The sequence below is a fragment of the Podarcis filfolensis genome (assembly GCF_964270895.1).
Source record: "Podarcis filfolensis genome assembly, chromosome: 10".
NCBI classification, from domain to species: Eukaryota; Metazoa; Chordata; class Lepidosauria; order Squamata; family Lacertidae; genus Podarcis; species Podarcis filfolensis.
In genome coordinates this window covers 6,698,250-6,717,495 of record NC_139612.1, presented here as the reverse complement: position 1 = coordinate 6,717,495, position 19,246 = coordinate 6,698,250, and the positions used below count along the sequence as shown (strand labels likewise).

Genomic DNA, 19,246 nt, shown 5'->3' with positions numbered 1-19,246 from the left:
CCACATTTAGGAGTGAGATAGGACGGTAGTTTTTAAGCTGAGTCTTTTCAGATTCTGACTTAGGTATCAATGTGATGAAGGCTTCTTTCCACGTTTCTGGTGCCCTCTTCCCATCCATGATCTGGTTGCATACCTCCAACAAAGGTTGTATCAAATAGTCCTTCAGAACCTTATAATATTTGGAGGTAAGCCCATCCGGGCCTGGAGATTTGCCTAGTTGCATGTTCTGAATGGCACCTTCAATTTCCTGTGAGGTTATTGTAGAGTTCAAGATTGATCTTTTATCTTGAGTTATTTTTGATAGTCCATTTATCTTTAAAAATTGATCTATCTCTGATTCTTTCTGGGGCCCCTGTGCATACAGTTCTTTGAAGTATCTGTGGAAACACTTCCTAATTTCTTCTGGTTTCTGTACTATCCTTCCATCAATCTCTAGATTTGTTATCGTATTTAGCTTTTGTCTTTTTTTCAGCTGCCAAGCTAGCAGCTTTCCACATTTATTTGCTGATTCAAAGGATCTTTGCTTCATCTGTTTTATTTTCCATTCAATCTCCTGATTGATCAATTTTGAGTATTCTGCTTGGTGGAATTTAATTTCTCTCAGCACCTCCTTGGACTTTGGTTTGGTTCTCAGTTTTTTCTCTCCTTGGTGTATTTTCTCCAGTATTTTGTCCTTCTTTCCTTTCCAGAGTTTTTTCTTAATTATATTCTGTTGTATCAGAAACCCTCTCATAACAGCTTTGCTTGCATCCCAAATCGTTCTTTTTTCAACTGTAGTATTCAGATTTATCTCAAAATAATCCTTTAATGTTTTTTGGGCCTTTTTCACAATCTCTTGATCTCTTAGTAGTGTGTCATTCATTCTCCATCTGAAGGAACCGGGTTGAGTTAATCTAAGTTCTATTTTCAAGGCGTTGTGGTCGGAGCATGTTTTTGGGCAGATTTCCACCTTTTTAGTCTTAGGTGCCAGCCCCCTGGAAGTCCAGATTTGGTCGATCCTTGACCAGGACAGGTGGGCCTCAGAGAAAAAAGTTCCTTCTTTACCTAGGGGGTTCTTTGTCCTCCATATGTCGATCAAATCCAGATTGTCAGTCAATTCGAAAAAAGTTTTAGGCAGTCTGCCGTCTGATGTTAAGTTCTGGTTGTAAGACTTATCCATATGTGTAGACACCACTCCATTCATATCTCCCATCATTATGATGTTAGCATAATCCAGATAGTCCAGCAGCGTCTCATGCAGCTTCTTGAAAAATTCTAATTTCCCGTCATTTGGGGCATAAATTCCTAATATCAATATTTTTTCTCCTTGGGTTTGAATTTCAATTGCCAAAATTCTTCCTTGTTCATCCTTAAATAAAAATTTTGGTGTCAGGCTCTCCTTGGCATAAATCACCACTCCTCTTTTCTTTACTTTGTCAGACGAAATAAATTCTTGGCCTAGTCTTTTATTAACCAAAACCTTCCTGTGGAGCCTGGTCACATGGGTTTCTTGTAAGCAAATAATGTCCAATTGTTCTTTCTTCAATATGTGAAATAACCTCCTTCTTTTCTCCGGGGAATTTCCGCCATTTATATTCCAACTGAGTAGCCGCAGAGACATCCTGAACTATTCTGCCACACCTAGAGCGGTGTGTCTTCTTTCTCCTCTGGTTCCGAAGGTGCAGGTGTTGCTCCACCTGGGTTGAGTATAGGCCAATTAGCTGCTGCTTCTTTTTGGAGATCTTCTCCGTGGTCGTGCAGGAACTTTTGTAGGTCCTCTGGTGATCTTATTTTAACCTTCTTCTGTTTGTAAGTAAATGATAGCCCTTGTGGGAACTCCCACCTATAAGGAATTGTGTTGAGTCTCAGCAACTTAGCCAATTCTGAATAGGTGGCTCTCAAGTCCAATAACTGTTTAGGAATATCTCGGTAAATTTCCACCCTTTTCTCTTGTATCACAATTGAGTTTTTGAAATGTAGGCCTAGTATTTTGTCTCTCTCTTCCCTTGATCTCAAAGCTATTAAGCAGTCTCTGGACCTGTCTTTTCTTACTAATCTTCCCAACCGAAAAGCCGATACAATTTTGAAATCACTTTCTTCTTTTAAGTCCCAGAACTTTGTAAACTCTGTTGTCAAAAGTCCAATCAGATCTTCTTGTTCAATTTCTGGGACTGCCCTTAGCCTGAGGTTGGTCTCGCGATTTTTCAATTCCACCAACGAGAGATAGGTTTGTTGGTCCCCTATCTGTTTATGGAGAGGCTTGACTTCCGCTTTAACTTCCTCGACTTCTTTTTTAGCTGATGTTGCAATTTGAGCGGCTTCCCCTGCCAGTTTACGATTCTCTTCTGTTGCTCCTTGCAATTTTTCAATTGCTAGGTTATGTTGGGAAACCTGATCTGTCAATTTCTGGATCGAGGATGTTGCTAGATCAATTTTTATTGATTGGTTATCAATTTTTTGATTTATTGCTGACAATTGTTCCAAAACTTGTTTCAGTATTCCCTCAGCTCCTCCTGCTGCCATATCTTCCTCTTCAGATCTTTCAGGCTTTTCGGTTTCTACTTTTTGTGTCGCAAGCACAGCTGGAACTGATAATCTACGTCCCTGAGTTAAAGTTGTTTGCAAAAGCTGTGCTTGCTTTTTTGCTTTCTCTTTCTCCTTAGCTTCTTTAGCTTTGGCTGCTCTTGTCTTTCCTGTGCCACTCATCAGTCAATGTTCAAGGTCAAATGTTGTAGTCCCATGGGAAAGGCAAGCCCAAAATTAAAAACAGTCTATTGAGAGAAGATAAACAGAAAAACTTTTCCCAGGCCTCTATATTCCCAATGTCCTCTGGGGGGAGTGCCACCAAAGTTTTAGTAAGAAGAAGATAACTTTTCCGCCATTAAAGTCCCTTTGTTCCAACTTTAAAAACAATTTTAAAGGCAAATTAGTTCCAGCACACTAAGAAAAAAGTCCTGCAGAGCACTTTTAAACATGTAACAAAGTTCCAGCAAGGTGCCTGCAATTGTATCCACTTCAGCTAAGTAAGCTCAAAATTACACTCTCCAGTTACAAAAGTATCTGGAAGTTTGCAACAGTTCCGCAGTTTAAACAACTTTATCCGGCCACCCGGGAATTTGGGGTTAGAATCTTCCCTTGCCCCTTGGGGGACCGCTCCAGGTCAAATTTATGCTGTATTTATTCTTTAAAAGGAAAATTCAAATGTGCACGAAAGTCCCAGTTTAAAGCTTTAAAGCTTCCCTGTTCACAGCGCTTTCCGCTCTTTAGACCGTCTGCTTTGATCTTGAAAGCAGTGCCGGAAGACGGACTTCCTCTTTCTCATCTCCCGTTTTTAGCCAAATTTTCCAAATTAATTTGTAGGATCTTGGGTCCTTACTCACGGGTTTGATGTTTCAGCCCGATGTTTCTTGGAAGAAAGGTCAGCGCTCATCCGTGACAGCCGCGCGGCTTCGCCTCCGCAGAAAGAGCGATGAACCCACAGCACCGCTCCCCCTCCTTCACTCCGGAGCCCCTTACGGGGTTCCTTTTGTGATTTCGGGGTCGCTCCAGGTGCCCGCCGGGTCCCACGGCCACGGACTCACTCTGCCCGTGGTTTATCTTGATGGGTTGCCGCTGCGCCGTCGCGAACAACCCTTTTCTGCGGTGCCCCTCTTCAGAACTCGAAGAGGTCCGCCATCACGGTTTCGCGCCGCCTCCGGAAGTCCTTGAAATTTCATTGTTTAGAAAACTACTCATTGTGGGGCCAGTGTAGACAATATCAGATTTAGCAAGGTGGGACAGTAGCCACTCATCATCCTGTCTCCTCCTTGGGTGTGCACAGCAATGAATACATGGAAGGATTGAAAAAATTTAGTACAGATGTGCATATATATATTACTAAAGAAGTTTTTTTGTATGAGTGATAAGTGTGTTCAGACCAGCTGCCCTACCATACATAAAGTGTTTATTGATTGAAGATTGGATGAACAATAAAACTATGAATTCCAATGCGGGTTTCGGATTGATTCATTAGGAATCACCCTTTTTCCTCTTGTTACCATCATGTCAGCATGTAAGTTTATGAACCTGTACAATTATCATTTTGCTGTATTTGCAGTACATCATGCAGTACATCTAAGACTTTCTCAGCCTCAGATAGCTCAGTGCAATAGCTTGTGGACTGGAAAAGCAACTCAGAACAATTTCCAGAAAATATTTAAAAATGGTTAAGAAGCAAGATATTGACTTAATAATCAGTGGTTTGGATATGCAACTCTTTCTGTAAATTGAAAAAAAAAAGGAAGCAAGTTTCTTGCTAAGAAGAGGGAGAGAGAGAGAGAATTTATGCAATTAAGTGCCAGGACCTCAGAATTGCAAATCATTGACTTATTTTCTCTTTGAAGGTATTTAGCCACATACTGAAAAAGCATTCTCTATTTAGTTCTGGTGTCTCCAATTTTGTAGAGCCTGTGAGCACATTTGGAGTTCTGCAAAATTGTATTGGCTGCCATGGTGGGGGGCAGGCCCATTCACAAAACAGCCACTGTGGTGGGCATAGCTGGTCACTAGTGAGGCTAAAAGATAAGTAACTCACCTAGGAACTCCAGATCACAAAGCCATTTCTTGGAAACCATTTTAATTGGAAGATCACCCTAAAACTGTGTCACTCAGCCTACTCCCTTCACTGCATATATTGAAAAAACCCACCCATCCCATTCAGTAAGCACAAGCACACAAAACATCTGCACACAGACTCTCTGCTTTATCAATCCCCTCATAGCCCTGGCGCCCTTACCAGCACCCAAGGAGTTGCCCTCCCAGCACTTGGGTTCAGAAGTTGTCTCCTAACTAGTACGTTTACCTGCTTGTGTGAAACTAGCCATTGGGCTGCATGCACCATTACATAGGTTGTGCACAGTATGGCTAATTCAGCCAAGGTTCTTGACTTACTGTTAATGTGTGAACATGGCCTATGACTCAACAAGTTTATTGTATTTGTTTCTTGCTTTTAGCTGCGATTGGCTTTCGAAGCAGCTTACAATTACAAACTCTCACAGTGATGTTTTTGAAAAGCTATCCGTATGCTCCATATTAAAGGCTTTCTGTCATGGAGCCTTGGGTACTGTTACCAAACAGGCCAATCTCTTGACTTGTAATATCTTGGGAGTTTCAGTGCTGGGCTTCAGGCCAGTCATTCTTTTGAACCGAGCTTCCTTGTATTTTGATGGATTATAAAATCAAAGGGATAAGCTGTCCTGGTGGATCTTAGTCGCTGCATTTTTAGCGAACCCTTCATTCTTCAACTTTTCATCTAGCCAAAAACTTGATGAGTCAAAGTTCTGTACATCTTTTGATTGAAGAAAGGCCAGTGTGCTTTAAAAGAAAAGAAAAGAAATAAAACAAACACTAAATATATATATAATTTTTGTCCAGCGACAGCATTTGAGCTTCCCAGCCCTTTTTATCTATGGACACACATCCAGTGGGAAGACTTATGTGATGCAGACTCTTCTGAAAACCTTAGAGGTAAGAAGAATAATGGATTCAAACTGTATATTGGGAAATGCTTTCAAGTTTTGTTTTAAAAAATCCTCTGAAACCATCAGTTTGTTCATCTTTCCTGTTTCCTCAAGAAAACCATTCTTGACTGTCCCCAGATAACATGGTACATCGGGCCTTGGCTTAGGCAGCAAAGAATACAAGGAAGCAAAGCTCTGTTTGCCCCTACAAATCAACTGTAACTTAGTACTGTTGTATTTCTGCATTTGCCCTACCTCTGGCAGTGTCAGGTACTGGCTATAGTGACAGTACATGTCCAACCCTATCATTAGGCATACCTGAAGGTGGTAATTTATTTTGTCTGTCAAGAAAGGGCAGCAGATGGTTAGTTATTTAATTTATTATTGTTGTATTTCTACTGGCAGGAAGTAGGAGAGGCCCTTGTGAGCTTTTCTGCCTTAGGTGCCAAAATAACTTGATTGACTTTGAGTGGCCTTGGGAGGGGAGAGTCAAATGCTACTGTGCCTCAGGCATCAATATGTCTTGTGCTGGCCCTGTTGATGATCCATGTGGGGTTGAGGTGACATGAATGATAAGACAAGGGCTAACTCTTCAGAACAAGAGTGAACTAAGAAAAAACTTACTGGTTTCAGCTTCATGCTGTGCTTAAACCATATCTTAACAATCCGTATTAAGTACTTGTAATGTTTTGGATGGGTCATATTGTGCGTTTTAACATCTTTTTAGCCTCTCTCAACTTGCCCTGTGATGCTCTATGGCCCTCATTTGGGGGCCTATCAGATAATGTTGCTGCTGCTTTTGTGCCATGTTCTCCTTAACTTTCTCTAACCTTGTTTACAGCTAGAGGGAGTGGTAGTGAATTTGTGGTTGACATTGTATAATACTGGTTACGAATGGGATCCATCCCGGCCGTATCCCAAAAGCTTCGTAACCGGAGGTGCCCTTCTTGCGCATGCGCGGGGTGCAATTGAGCATGCGCAGAGTGCTTTTGCACATGCGCGTGCGGCGAATCCCAGAAGTATACACATCCAGGTTTGCTGCATTCGCAACCCGAAAGTTATGTTACCCGAAGGTAACATAACCCGAGGGTCCACTGTAGTTGTTTATTGGATTCACTTTCATGAACTTCCCACTGTGTGTAGAATACATTGAAATGGCAACAAATGTAATAATTATTTCGTCTTCATACATGAAGTCCAATCATTCAATATTTAGTACTGAAATACTTGCATGTTTGTTAGCAAGCAGTCCTCATTGAGAAGTAATTATGTCAAGAAATGTGAATGAATCTCTCAGGTTGTTGGTTTTTTCTTTTTTTAAGAAAGCAAAACAAAAAAAACCTGCTGGTGGTATTCTCTGCAAATTCTTGTAACAGCATTAATGCCATTTTCTTTCTCCTTAGCTGCCTCATGTGTTTGTGAACTGTGTTGAATGTTTCACTTCAAGACTACTTCTAGAAGAAATTTTGAGACAGTTACAAAGCCTTTCCTCTAAGGAAGAATATCCTCTTCCGTTCTGTGATACGTTCAACGATTTCATACGTTTATTTAAGCAGGCAACTATGACACCTGATCTGCAGAAACAAACTTTGTATGTGGTAAGTTTGAAAGGTCACCTGGGTTTAGGGCTGGGTGATATCTGCTTTCCAACATTGTAATACACTGCCAGCAATATGATGGTGTTTTACAGTTTCGTAAAGGAGGTGGGGAGGAGGAAGAAGGCAGTTGCTAAGGCGACTGAAGCAGGCCCGTCTCCTTGGCAGGGGCAGGTGGGCTTCCTCTTCCTCCCGTAAGTTCTTTAAACTTCTTGAAGAAATTTTAAGAAAACCCATCTATGCCTGATGTGTTATTGGTTTTCAGGGTTTTTTATAGCTAGCTTGAGATCATCTTCAGTAATTTTAGAATTTAGGAAGATACGTTGTTCTTTAGATAGAGCAGACAAGTTCAACTACTTTTTAAAGTGTTTTCTATACATTGCCGCCATCCATTTAGGAAGTTTCTTCACAACTTAAACAAAACCCAACTGCTTTATGAGTTCAGTAGCAGCTTTCAAGACTGTTGAAGCTTCTGTTGGCAATGGAAATTAAATAGATTTCCCATTCTTACCTTAATGTTTTGTGTTAGACCCAGAGGTTGTCTTCCTTTGGCACTGGAAGGGAAAATTTACATCCAACCAAAACTTTTCCTGCACTGTCTTGCTTGTTAAGGAACATCCCACATATTGCAGGAGTCATGCTCTAGGTCAGCACTGGGCTGACTTCAGGATTGTGGAATCTACAGTATTTTGTTTGTTGAGCAACTGGGAGTCAGAAATTCTTGCTGGTCAGCTTCATTGCATCCAGAGATCCACCTTCTGCTCACTGTAGCTCTAAGGTGCCCATTCATGTAGGACACTGTTCTGGCCAGTTTGACCTCTCCATTGCCTAACGTGAGCTAAGAATGCAGCATAGAACACATCCAAAACTTTGCTGCAGCTGTATATTAGAATGGAAGGTAAGTGGTGGTGCCTTTTAAAAATGTCTGTCCACCATTGTGATCTTCTGATTGAGCAATCTCATATTTACTTCCAAGGAATCATAGGGCTCTCTGTGGCATATTTTTAAACTCCCTGATTTAATAATTGACTATGTAAAGGTGAATGAGGATGGGACATATCAATGTTTATTTTAGCCAAGTGTGGGAAGGGGAACAAACATTATCAACTCAGACAACCAACTAACTGTTACTGAAGGGTTTGTACTATAAAGCTATTAAGTGGGGCAGCTAATGTAAATGGGAAGGTTTGGGTAGGCTAGCATAAAGTTTGTGGTTTGGGGAGGGGAATTAGCTCCTATGAATAACAGGCTGTTAATTTTATGAATCTTATAGTCTAGGGGCAAGATGAAAATCTGGGGTTTTTGTTGTAAAAGCTTTAAGCGCACTTGAATAAATAATGTAGTGTGTACGTATAACTAGAGCAATGAAAAATTAATTGGGCAACATAATTCTACATTGTCTGTGAAGAGTAGATGGAGGAGAAAGGAAATGTGGGTGAAAGATTATTGTACTACTTTGTATGAAAAATAGTTAATGCAGAAACACTCGTTAATGGATACACAGTGGGAATAGATGAATTCCTTTCAAGAGAAAGATCTCATTCTGAACCTCTGAGGAAAACTGAGAAAGTAATATCACACTGAAAATTTTATGTTAATTTTGAGCAACTTGTAACTTCACTGCCACCCTACCCCACATTCCCTCCTTTGGTGTTCTATGCAGCAAGCTACTAGTACACTGCCCATCCTGGAGTCTAATAAAAATCTGTCAATACGTTTTGAAACACATTCAGATACCTATTAAACATTGGCTATTATAATGGTGGATTAACTCTTGACTTTTGTAATTATACTATGGCTTTACTGTCATGTTTTGTGCCCTTATGGCTGCAAACTTACGTATGCTTACGTGGGTATGAGCCCCCTGATTTCTGTCACACTGATCACCAGTGAAAATAATATTGGGCTTCGTAGCTTAGCGACAGAATACATATTTTGCATAGAGAAGTTCTTAGATTCAATCCTGGGTAGCTCCAGTTAAAAGGACCACAACTGATACGAAAGATCTCTGCCTGAGATCCTAGAGAGTCAATTCTGGCCAGAGCAGACAGTATTAGGCTAGGGAGAAAATTGGTCTGACCTGGTATAAGGCAGTTTCCTTTGTTCCTAAGGCTCTGTTCAGGCCTATGGTTGATCTCTGGTTTTGGGAGTGGGCTGTGGGATTGTATACACTCTACCACTCCTGTTGCGCGTTCCTTCTGATCCTCTTCCTTGGTTTATGTGAATGTCTTCAAAGGAGGTTAAAGTGGACCTGGCTTTGCTCCTATTCTGTGAGAATGTGCTTATCATCAGGGAAGAGGATATGTGCATGATCCTGCAGTCCTGCTTTGATATTTAAATCCAGGTTTCGTAGCTCTAAACTGGTTGTAAGGGAGGTGGTTGGCTAAGGCACATATTCCTTGTGGCTGCCCTGCTTCTTGCCATTACAGGCTCACCAAAGTCCCAAACCCGAGTGCTTTTCCCAAAAAAATTTGAGACAGGTGTTTGCCCTGGCCTTTGGCCGAAGGCTAAGATGAAAAAGGCTGTGTGCATTAAGTTGAAGACTGGCTCACGTTAAGAGCAATCCTATTGTGACTGGCTGAGAAGAGCTCGCATGTAAAGCTGGTGCCACCTTCTGGAAGCTGCACACATGGCTCCAATGAGTTGCCCAGTTGCAGGATTGCATAGATTGCCACGGCCATGTTCACACTCTGTACGTTAGGTGGTAAATTTCACAATCAGGACTGCCTGATGGCCGCTCCACACCACTCGTGTGGGACACTTACGAGGTGACACCTATAGATATGAATTAGCCTGTAGTTAGTACTGGCCATTTTCCAAAGAACCATGCACCTTCAAGGGAGTTTTTCAACAATGGTTTCTCAAGCCAGAAGCACCATATTCCACATGGTAAATTACTGTTGAAACTGAGGCATGTTTCTACGGATGTTTGTGATATGGCAGGCAAGTCTGCTGTTTAAATAAACAGCCAAAAAAGTTAGTGAGTGCGCCCAACATCTTTGGCTCACTTAATTTCTTTGAATTCAGAGGTAGTGAATTTGACATTGTGTTTTCTGACTGTGTCTCTTGGGTGTATGTTATCAAAAATAATGCTGGTAGTAGCGACAAGGTGAGTGGATGGTAGAAAGTAAAGTAATTCCTTATTTTCAAGGGAGACTTCCCCTTTACTGCTTCCTGGTGCAAAAATCCCATACTGCTGCTGAAAATAAGCACCAGGTGGGCGTGGCCAATTGTATGGGTTCTTCACACCCAATCATTGCCCAGCAGAGAAGGACCCATGTCATCTTGTCCAGTATTCAGACAGTTGCTATTGGTGGAAGAGATCTTCCTACATTGAAGACTCCCACCCTTCTAGCGTAAGAATTAGTGCCAAGTGGGAAGTCAAGGAAATGCTTACTTAAATGTACAGTATCTTTATGCATTTAAACAAAGTACATCAAAGGACCTCCTCCATTTTCTTCAGGAAAAATGAGCATTTGTTGTTGTTTAGTCGTTTAGTTGTGTCTGACTCTTCGTGACCCCATGGACCAGAGCACGCCAGGCACTCCTGTCTTCCACTGCCTCCCGCGGTTTGGTCAAACTCATGCTGGTAGCTTCGAGAACACTATCCAACCATCTCGTCCTCTGTTGTCCCCTTCTCCTTGTGCCCTCCATCTTTCCCAACATCAGGGTCTTTTCCAGGGAGTCTTCTCTTCTCCTGAGGTGGCCAAAGTATTGGAGCCTCAGCTTCAGGATCTGTCCTTCCAGTGAGCACTCAGGGCTGATTTCCTTCAGAATGGAGAGGTTTGATCTTCTTGCAGTCCATAGGACTCTCAAGAGTCTCCTCCAGCACCATAAAATGAGCATAAAATTTATGCTCATAAAATGAGCATAGTTAAGTGCTAAAAATGTGGTGTGAGATTCTGAAAGATTACTGCTGTCAGATGAGCATGTTACAGCGGGGCAACCCTTGACTTAACTGGTTTTAGAACCAATTTTTGGGAATTAATAATGTTGCTTATCGTAATATTTGAAATTACTTGAAAATAGATAATAAAATACTAGGGCAGGACATTAAATATTGCAGAATGATCAATTTTATTGGGTAAGATGTTGGTAAATCAGAACAATTAAGTGTTAAATTAGAGTATTTCATTCTGCTGTGCATGAAAATAGACAAGAGTGGGGGAGAAATCAATTTATGTGAATTAACCTGTGTCTTTGGATTTATTATGGGGCGGTTTAAATGGAGATTGATGGAAGAACTTGCGTTCTGGTAGCACAAGCTGGCAAAACTAATCTATGCTATTTCGTTTCATTCGTAAATAACCTAAGATATTTCAGCCTCAATTAATTCAGTGAAAATTAAGATAAATGGATGGTCTCTTCAGTGGCTTCTAAATGCTTCTCTTAATCCAAGAACAGGTACTGAACAATCATGATTAATCATGAGGCTCAAAATGATTCATTTTCCCCGGTGAAGGATGGTGCCAAAAAAACTTTGTGTTTATACCTGCGTTGAGAACAACGTGTCCTTCGTGTTTCTTCTCTCCTGTGTTTGGAATTGCAATTCATCAGTCTAGTTATCTTTAACACATAAGAGCTGGTGTAGCATATCAGTTAATGTGACCTTTTCCCTGTTGAATCCACCAGGTCGCCTTAGCCAAGCCATAACACACACACACACCGCCCCCAATCTCAGTATGGCGGTCATAGAAGGAGCAGGAATATAGGGAGCTGTTCTCTATTGTCTATACTAGAGGCAAAGCTGCTGTCCAAGGTTTCAGCCAGAGGACATTTCCAGTCCTACCTGGAGCTGCCAGGGATTGAACCTGGGACGTTTTGCATGCTATTCTTGACAGTGTTGTTAAAAGGATTACTTAGATGGCATACGTAAAGTTCTGTATAAAGTGTTTGCCAATATCTTTAAGGCCCACCTAGAGTTTTTATTGCAATCATTTGGTATATACGTTTTGTTACAGAGAAATAAATGAATGCATAATTTGTTTAGGTGGCCCATCGAGTACAAACATCCCTTAATAGCCTTCCAAATAATTTGCTGCCACTACCTATTAATGTATAGAGAGCCTTTTGTAAACTTGGCTCTGTGATTAAAAGGCACTGTGTGGAGTGAAATCTCCTAATGTAGTCTTCCTCAGGTCACCTTCCTTAATTGTAGAACTCAGTAAATATATTCATTTGTGGAAAATAATATCTAGTACTATTGGTAATTTGATAAGAACACATAGTTTTAGCATAACAATTCTCTTTAACAGCTTAACTCTCCCTGATTATTCTTAGTCTGTTTAGCTTTCAGCTCCTCTAACTCTGTCCTACTCCCTAACTATCCTTTTCATCTGACCTTCTCTGTCACTCTTAATCCCACCCCACCACATTCAATCCCACTTTCCTGCTGTCTATTCATCCACCATTGTATTTTCCTCTTTGGATTAGGATCCCATGTTTATATATAAAGTGATAACCAACATTAATCCTACTCAGAGTAGCCTCTCTGGAAATCAGTAGACTTAAGTAATTCAAATGTTTTAAATTGCTTATGAGTTACTTTTGTGTAATAAAATGTCTCTTTGGTTTTAAAGGTTTTGGATAAAGCAGAGCAGCTGAGGGAACTAGAAACAAACCTCTTGCCAGGTTTCCTTAGACTACAAGAACTGGTAAGTAAATTGACCAAGTGATCCTTATTGAGCTACTTCATTTCAGCGGTACTTATAAAACAAATTTCTAGTATGTACTACGTTGGTTCAATGAGCCAATTTCTGCTGTGAAATACGGTGAATCCACTATTCAGTGCAACTCTGGGGCATTAAGAAAGAAAGAAGTACCATCCCTCTTCCAGTTACAGTACACTGCTTTCTTGCTCACCTGGAGGCATTCCCCAGCTTCATTTATTCATTCCCCAGCTGCATTCTATAAAACAGCTGGCTCCCACTTGTGCTATGGGAGGAGCAATCCTGGAGCCTTCTGTTCATCCACGGTAAACCAATAACTATTGTGATGTGTACAGTGGTCCAGTGTTGGAGACAAGGGAATCATCATTGTCCCCTTTCCACCTTGGAATTATGTTGTGTAAAGTAGATGTTTCATATTGCTTGTTACAGTTTACCTTGCTTTTGTTTTCTGGGACAGGGAGGTTAACGATATGCTCCTAGAGCATTTGAAATGCTAGTTCAGGGTTGCTCTTCCTGCCAGTTTCCTGTACATGTAGCAACCTGATAAACGGTACTGATCATTTTTTGTAGATGTGCATTAATCTTGGTAGCACACTGGAATAGAGAATGCGCGTGTTGCTTGCTTTGGCACTTTCATGTGTTTCTTTTGCAATAATCTGATGAACTGTAACAAATGTGACTGTAATAAATGTGAGGCTTCGACTGCAGGAAGAAATGTGTTTTGCTTTGGATTGATGCTGGCTTTTGCAGCAATTCAAGTGGGTTAGAGAAGCATAGTGAATGATTCTTATATCTTGCTGGTAGGGTAGGAGCCAAGGACTATTGTGAAAAACAGACAAGACTCCTTAACTTTCATACCAGGAGAATAATTAGAGATCAGCTTGTTGGAAAATTCCTGGAGCTGCTCTTGGGAAGGATGGCTACACACCTATCATTTTTTGTGTGATGATGAACAATAGTGATATGCAAAAGAGGCTTGAAAAGCTAATTGATCCTAATTCAGAAACTGATATATGTAGCAAGGTCATATTGTGTGCTATGGAAGGTGAGATTTGAAAACATAAACTCTTCTCTTAATAATGGGAAATGCCTTTGTTTTCATGTGATATTCAGCTGCTAGATTAGGACAAGTGCCTTAAAATCTTGGTAGGTAAGTTAAAAGGTATTAAAAAGCCTTTGCCTCCCTCACTTTACTATATGTCTGTAAAGCTCCTTGGGACGTGGGTGGTGCTGTGGGTTAAACCACGGAGCCTAGGGTTGGCCAATCAGAAGGTCGGTGGTTCGAATCCCCGCGATGGGGTGAGCTCCCATTGCTTGGCCCCTGCTCCTGCCAACCTAGCAGTTCGAAAGCACATCAAAGTGCAAGTAGATAAATAGGTACCACTCCAGCGAGAAGGTAAACGGCGTTTCCGTGCGCTGCTCTGGTTCGCCAGAAGCAGCTTAGTCATGCTGGCCACATGACCCGGAAGCTGTACGCCAGCTCCCTCGGCCAATAAAGCAAGATGAGCATCGCAACCCCAGAGTCGGCCACGGCTGGACCTAATGGTCAGGGGTCCCTTTACCTTTATCTGTAAAGCTCCGTGAGTATCTTGAGAGAGAAGAGACACATTTTCTCTCCCTCCGAATAATTCAGGCCTGAACAGCAATTGGCACCTCTGATTCCGTAGGTGAAAACACTTATAAATCTGCATTTATATTTCCTGAAGCCATATGGATTTGATTTAATTATAGAAGCCTAGATTCCTGGTCTTCTGGTTGTCAGTGGAGTTGCCCTTAGTGTAAACTGATGCCTTCGAATCTGTGTTGTTAGAAACTGTAGGGTAGTAAATTCAAAGAAACTGAGGCTGGAATCCTATATATGTCTACTCAGAAGTAGAGGGTTGGACTAGATCAGTGGTGGCCAAACTTGGCCCGCCAACTGTTTTTGGACTACAACTCCCATCATCCCTAGCTAACAGGACCAGTAGTCAGGGATGATGGGAATTCTAGTCCCAAAACAGCTGGAGGGCCAGGTTTGGCTAACACTGGACTAGATGGTCCTTAGGGTCACTTCCAACTCTGTGATTCTATGATAAGGAAGTCTCAATTCAGATGCTGTGTCCCTCATTTTCAAGCTACAATCCTAGGAACATGTTGCTGCAGGGAACTTGCTCAAGAAAGGAGGGAGCAGTAATTTGAAGACTGAAAATTCTATGTCTCAATTGAGCTCATAGGCATGTTGTGGAAGCAACTGACCAACAGATGGACTGTCCATTTATCTTACTAAGATTTTAATAATTTAAGAGTCAAGCTTTTTCAAGCAAACACAAGCCTCCTTCCTGACAATTAAGATGTGCAGCCCTATTTAGCTTAAATGCCATAGTACACAACAATAGAAGAACTGGATTTTTTAAAATGCAGATGTATTAGCTGCTTGATTAGGCTGCTTACGGTCTTATGATTATGCAAATAATTTGCAATAAAATGCTGAATCAGATGAGTTTGTTTCAATTAGAAAGAAACTTCACAAGTTTTTCTGTGACTAAAAACGCAGCTACAAGGTCACCTTTTCTCTCGCTCCCCTCCCCAACCCCTGTCCTCCAGACGGAGAGAAATGTGACTGTGGTCCTTCTTAGTGAAATTGTGTGGGAGCTGCTTCGTCCAGCTACAGGATGCCTTGAACCATTGCCGTTGTTTTTTCCAGACTACAGCATAGGTAACACAGTACATTTGTTTTGGGTTGTTCGTGGCTATTAAACATAATAGCTAAACGAAATCTCTGTGAATGGAAGCTGTATACCTGAGTATCAGATGTTGGAGGCAAACCGACTAGGGAAAGCTGCCTTCTCTCCACAACATGCTTCCAAGTTTCCAAAGGGAACTGGCTAGTTACTCTTGGATGCAAACAGAATACTAGATTTGATGGGCGTTGGGATGATGTTTAACATCTACTTTTTGAAGAACGAATAATTAGTACCTTTATTTTCTGTATGTGTGTATACATCACACCCCTTGCAGTCCAAGGAATTAAGAACTCCTGGTTTGAGAGAATTAACCTGGTTTTATGAAAAGGATGGTGAAATCCAGAGCTGGTTCTAACTCATTGTGAGAGAAAAATTATGTTGCTAGTTAAACTTCCAAATCTTGGAATTCTTTAAGTGCATATCACATTACCAGGTTTTCAGCACTGTTGTAGCTACCAGAACTGGTCACCAGCAAAATGCTTTTTATATATATTAAAGAGCTTTTTATGCTCATGGTTGGGTGGGATGGAGCTTAGAAGAAAAGAAAAAAATCACCTCTCCTGGTGTTCTAAACTAGGTCCTAAGCATAAGAGTAAACAGTAGCTCTGTTTGTTGCCTTGTCACAGATTCTTAAATTCAGATACTGATGAATTTTGACGCAGTAAGGATTACATTAAAATGCATTAGTGTTACAAATAGCAATACAGAAAAATATAGCTATGAACAAAATACTATGTAATTAATGAACAACTAAATATCACAATAGGACAGCTGGAAATTATAAATATGTATTGACTAAAGCTGGAATCCATAAAAGTGCATGTTTTTCTGTAGTTCAATACCTACACTGAATTAACAACTCGGGTCAAATTTGAAATGGAGAACTTGTTTTTACCCTGAAATCTGGGCCTGAAAAAGAAATTGATCAGAAGGGGAACCTTGGAGTTTGGTCTGATTGGAGTTTGGTCTGAGTTTGGCCTGATTTAGGGTACTTAAAGTTTGTTTAGGTTTGATTGCTGTACTCACAGCTGACTAAGTCTGAAAGTGTGTGCCTTTATCTTGAAGAGAGATGACTGGAAACATGTAAGCTTCCCCCTGAAACCAGACATGGTGATTTTGGCAGTCGCTGTTCTTTCACGTTGGAGACTCCTTACTACTGGATTTCCCAGAACTGGTTAAAAGGTGTTCAGTGCTGAATTGCCAGGAGGGGATTACAGGCCCTCTGGCAGAAGGGGTGTTTCCTGCTGAAGTACAACTGTATATCTAAAGTGTGCATACATTGTTTGTTCTCTGCATAATTTTTAGCCTGAGAACAATTCTATGATGTGCTCATCAGCTTTTTGTTTTTCAATGCTCTTTATTTAAACAGGACACCTGCAAAAGATTCTGTCCCATGACCATCCTCCGGAGTATTCTTTTGATTTTTATGCTGCATATATAAATATTCTACTTGGCGTTTTCTATCCTGTCTGCAGGGACCTGAAGGAGCTCCGACATCTAGTAAGGGATCTCTTAGGTGCTTTCATAATGAATGTGGTGCCATAGTGCTTTTGATGCTGGCTTTGGAATTCTTAGAATGTCCTATATAACATAGCATGTGGTTTCTGTGCTATTTCTCAGTATGTAACCAGGTGTAGGTTGCTAGGTTGTCGGCTCGGCAGGCAAGAAAGAGAAGCTCAGCGAGCTTGCAGCCTTCACAAAGCCACATTATTGATCTGCATGGATAAAAGTAACTGTTGCCTACATGTAGGGGCTGGAATAACGCAGCTCTCTCACCAGCAGCTGAGCAAGTTCTGAAAGACATGGTTGCTGTGTCTGAACATCCTTGAAATGTACTAATGCCTCTTGGTCGCCTAGATGAATAGGTACACAAATAGAAATTTCTGACTTTTATGTGGCTGGACTGTAACCTACTGTACAAAGATACTTATATCCATTGTTGCACGCACTCCCAGCATGTGACCATTGGAAAGTTGCCCACTAGGTTATGTGGCTCCAGTACTGAAAGGTTCCCCATTCCTGTCTTAAAATATGGACATGCATTCAGGACCTTCAGGTTACCAGATATGGCATTATACTGTCCTGCTTATCCATGCCAAAGATTTATTTTGTTTTTATGGCTCTGTGCAGCCACTAATCCATCTACCATTTTCTTGTTTTATTTCTCTTGCATGTAATTTCATTGTAAGCTGTTTCTCTTCAGGGTTGGAGAGGGGTGTTGCAGCTCCTTTTCGGATAGGGGCGGGATATTTTTAAAACGTGTCCCAGGGTTCTTTCAAATTCCAGGGATGTAAGGATTTAAAATGTGGGATGATACGAGTTGTACCACTGCTTGTCTTGCAGGCTGCACTCAATTTTTCCAAGTACTGTGAGCCTGTGGTCCAGCAAAAGGGTGAGTGTTTTTCGTTCATATGAATAAATAGTGGATGATTCTAGAGAGGAGGCAATAAAAAGCTTTGAGTCTTTATATATTTCTGACCATGATTAGGCAAATCAGAAGCGCTCCTTGGGCTGATTTGCTCTTCCTGTCTTCTCTCTCACTTGGGCATCGTTCTCTTTCAGTTTTGGGGCTTGCTGTGGAGTTAGTCTTATGTGTATTCCCCAAACCACAATTGGTAATCATTGTTGGAAATGGGGTGTGCAATACTTTAGGGGTCATGGGCAGGCTCAGTCGTCTAATCATAGTTAGAAGATGCAGTGTGCTTTTTGGACTCTGTGTTAAACTGAACAGCAAGCTTAGTTATACCCATAGGGCTGATCTCCAAGGAAGGAGAGGGGAATACTTTCCTGAGAGAATGAGTGAGAAGGTGGGGATGGGGGAGGGAGAAGAGGTGCAATTCCAGTCTCTTGAACAATGGTTAGGTAATTGGATGGTGCTCTGTCTGACCTGATTATCAAGGAAAGGGCAGGACTGAAGAGTCTTTTAAGCTAAAAGGATGGAGGTAAGACATAGAATTATCAGTCAGCAGGGCATGGAATTCTTAATCTCGGAGTTGTGGGTTTGAGCCCCACATTGGACAAAAAGATTCCTGTATTACAAAGGGTTGGACTGGATGACCCTTGTGGTCCCTTCCAACTCTACAATTTCCATTATTGCAGTTCCATTTATTCTTGGATTGTACACATCTGCATAGGAGAGAAGAGTGCATAAGCTCAGGTTTGTTCTACCTTATGCATATCATGCTAAACCATCAGTCCGTTATCAAAACATTTTTCCATTATGCAACATTTGCAGCATAATAAACAGTTACACTATAGTCTGATGTTACGAACATAATCAGTACCAGAATCTCAAAAGAAGTGTGACTTTTAATCTGTAAACCTATATTAAATCCAAGAGCCAGTGTATCACCTGAACACTTCTCAGATTTCATCTTGAATCAATACTACTTTTGTGTGTTTGTGATACAGCAAGTGAACGTGACACACGCAAACTTTGGAAAAATATTGAATCCCACTTGAAGAAAGCTATGCAAACTGTTTATCTGCGGGAAATATCAAGGTAATTGTTCCCCTCTTTATTTTTAGAAAGCTGCATCTCAAGGCTTACCTAAAATGTCAAGTAGGTGCTGTAGGTGGTATTCTTTACTGCTAAAGCAGATGTCCTGGCTTTTAAAAATCTGTTAAATAGGTTACGCCTACCAATAAATGAAAAATAATGCAGTACGTGTCTGTTTCTAAATGGAACATTGGGCTAAAGCTGTTAGGTAAAGGTGCTGCTAGATGAGATGTGGGAAGTCTGCAAATGAGTGTGGTGTGCTGGTGGAGGGTGCTTGGGGTGA

At 41.1% G+C, this 19,246-nt stretch overlaps 1 protein-coding gene across 5 annotated transcripts in view; it reads left to right on the top strand.

The window, feature by feature from the left end:
* ORC5 (origin recognition complex subunit 5) overlaps positions 1-19,246 on the top strand; it is a 143,215-nt gene that overhangs the window by 76,643 nt on the left and 47,326 nt on the right. For 3 of the 5 annotated variants that reach the window (XM_083575243.1, XM_083575245.1, XM_083575244.1), the window contains exons 3-9: positions 5,392-5,484; positions 6,881-7,075; positions 12,652-12,726; positions 15,325-15,436; positions 16,834-16,964; positions 17,808-17,856; positions 18,876-18,966. In XM_083575243.1, coding sequence (XP_083431369.1) covers positions 5,392-5,484; positions 6,881-7,075; positions 12,652-12,726; positions 15,325-15,436; positions 16,834-16,964; positions 17,808-17,856; positions 18,876-18,966 — 746 coding nt within the window. Of the gene's footprint in view, positions 1-3,702; positions 5,485-6,880; positions 7,076-12,651; positions 12,727-15,324; positions 15,437-16,833; positions 16,965-17,807; positions 17,857-18,875; positions 18,967-19,246 lie in introns of all 5 variants that reach the window. The other 2 variants (XM_083575246.1, XM_083575247.1) reach the window with 2 other exon arrangements.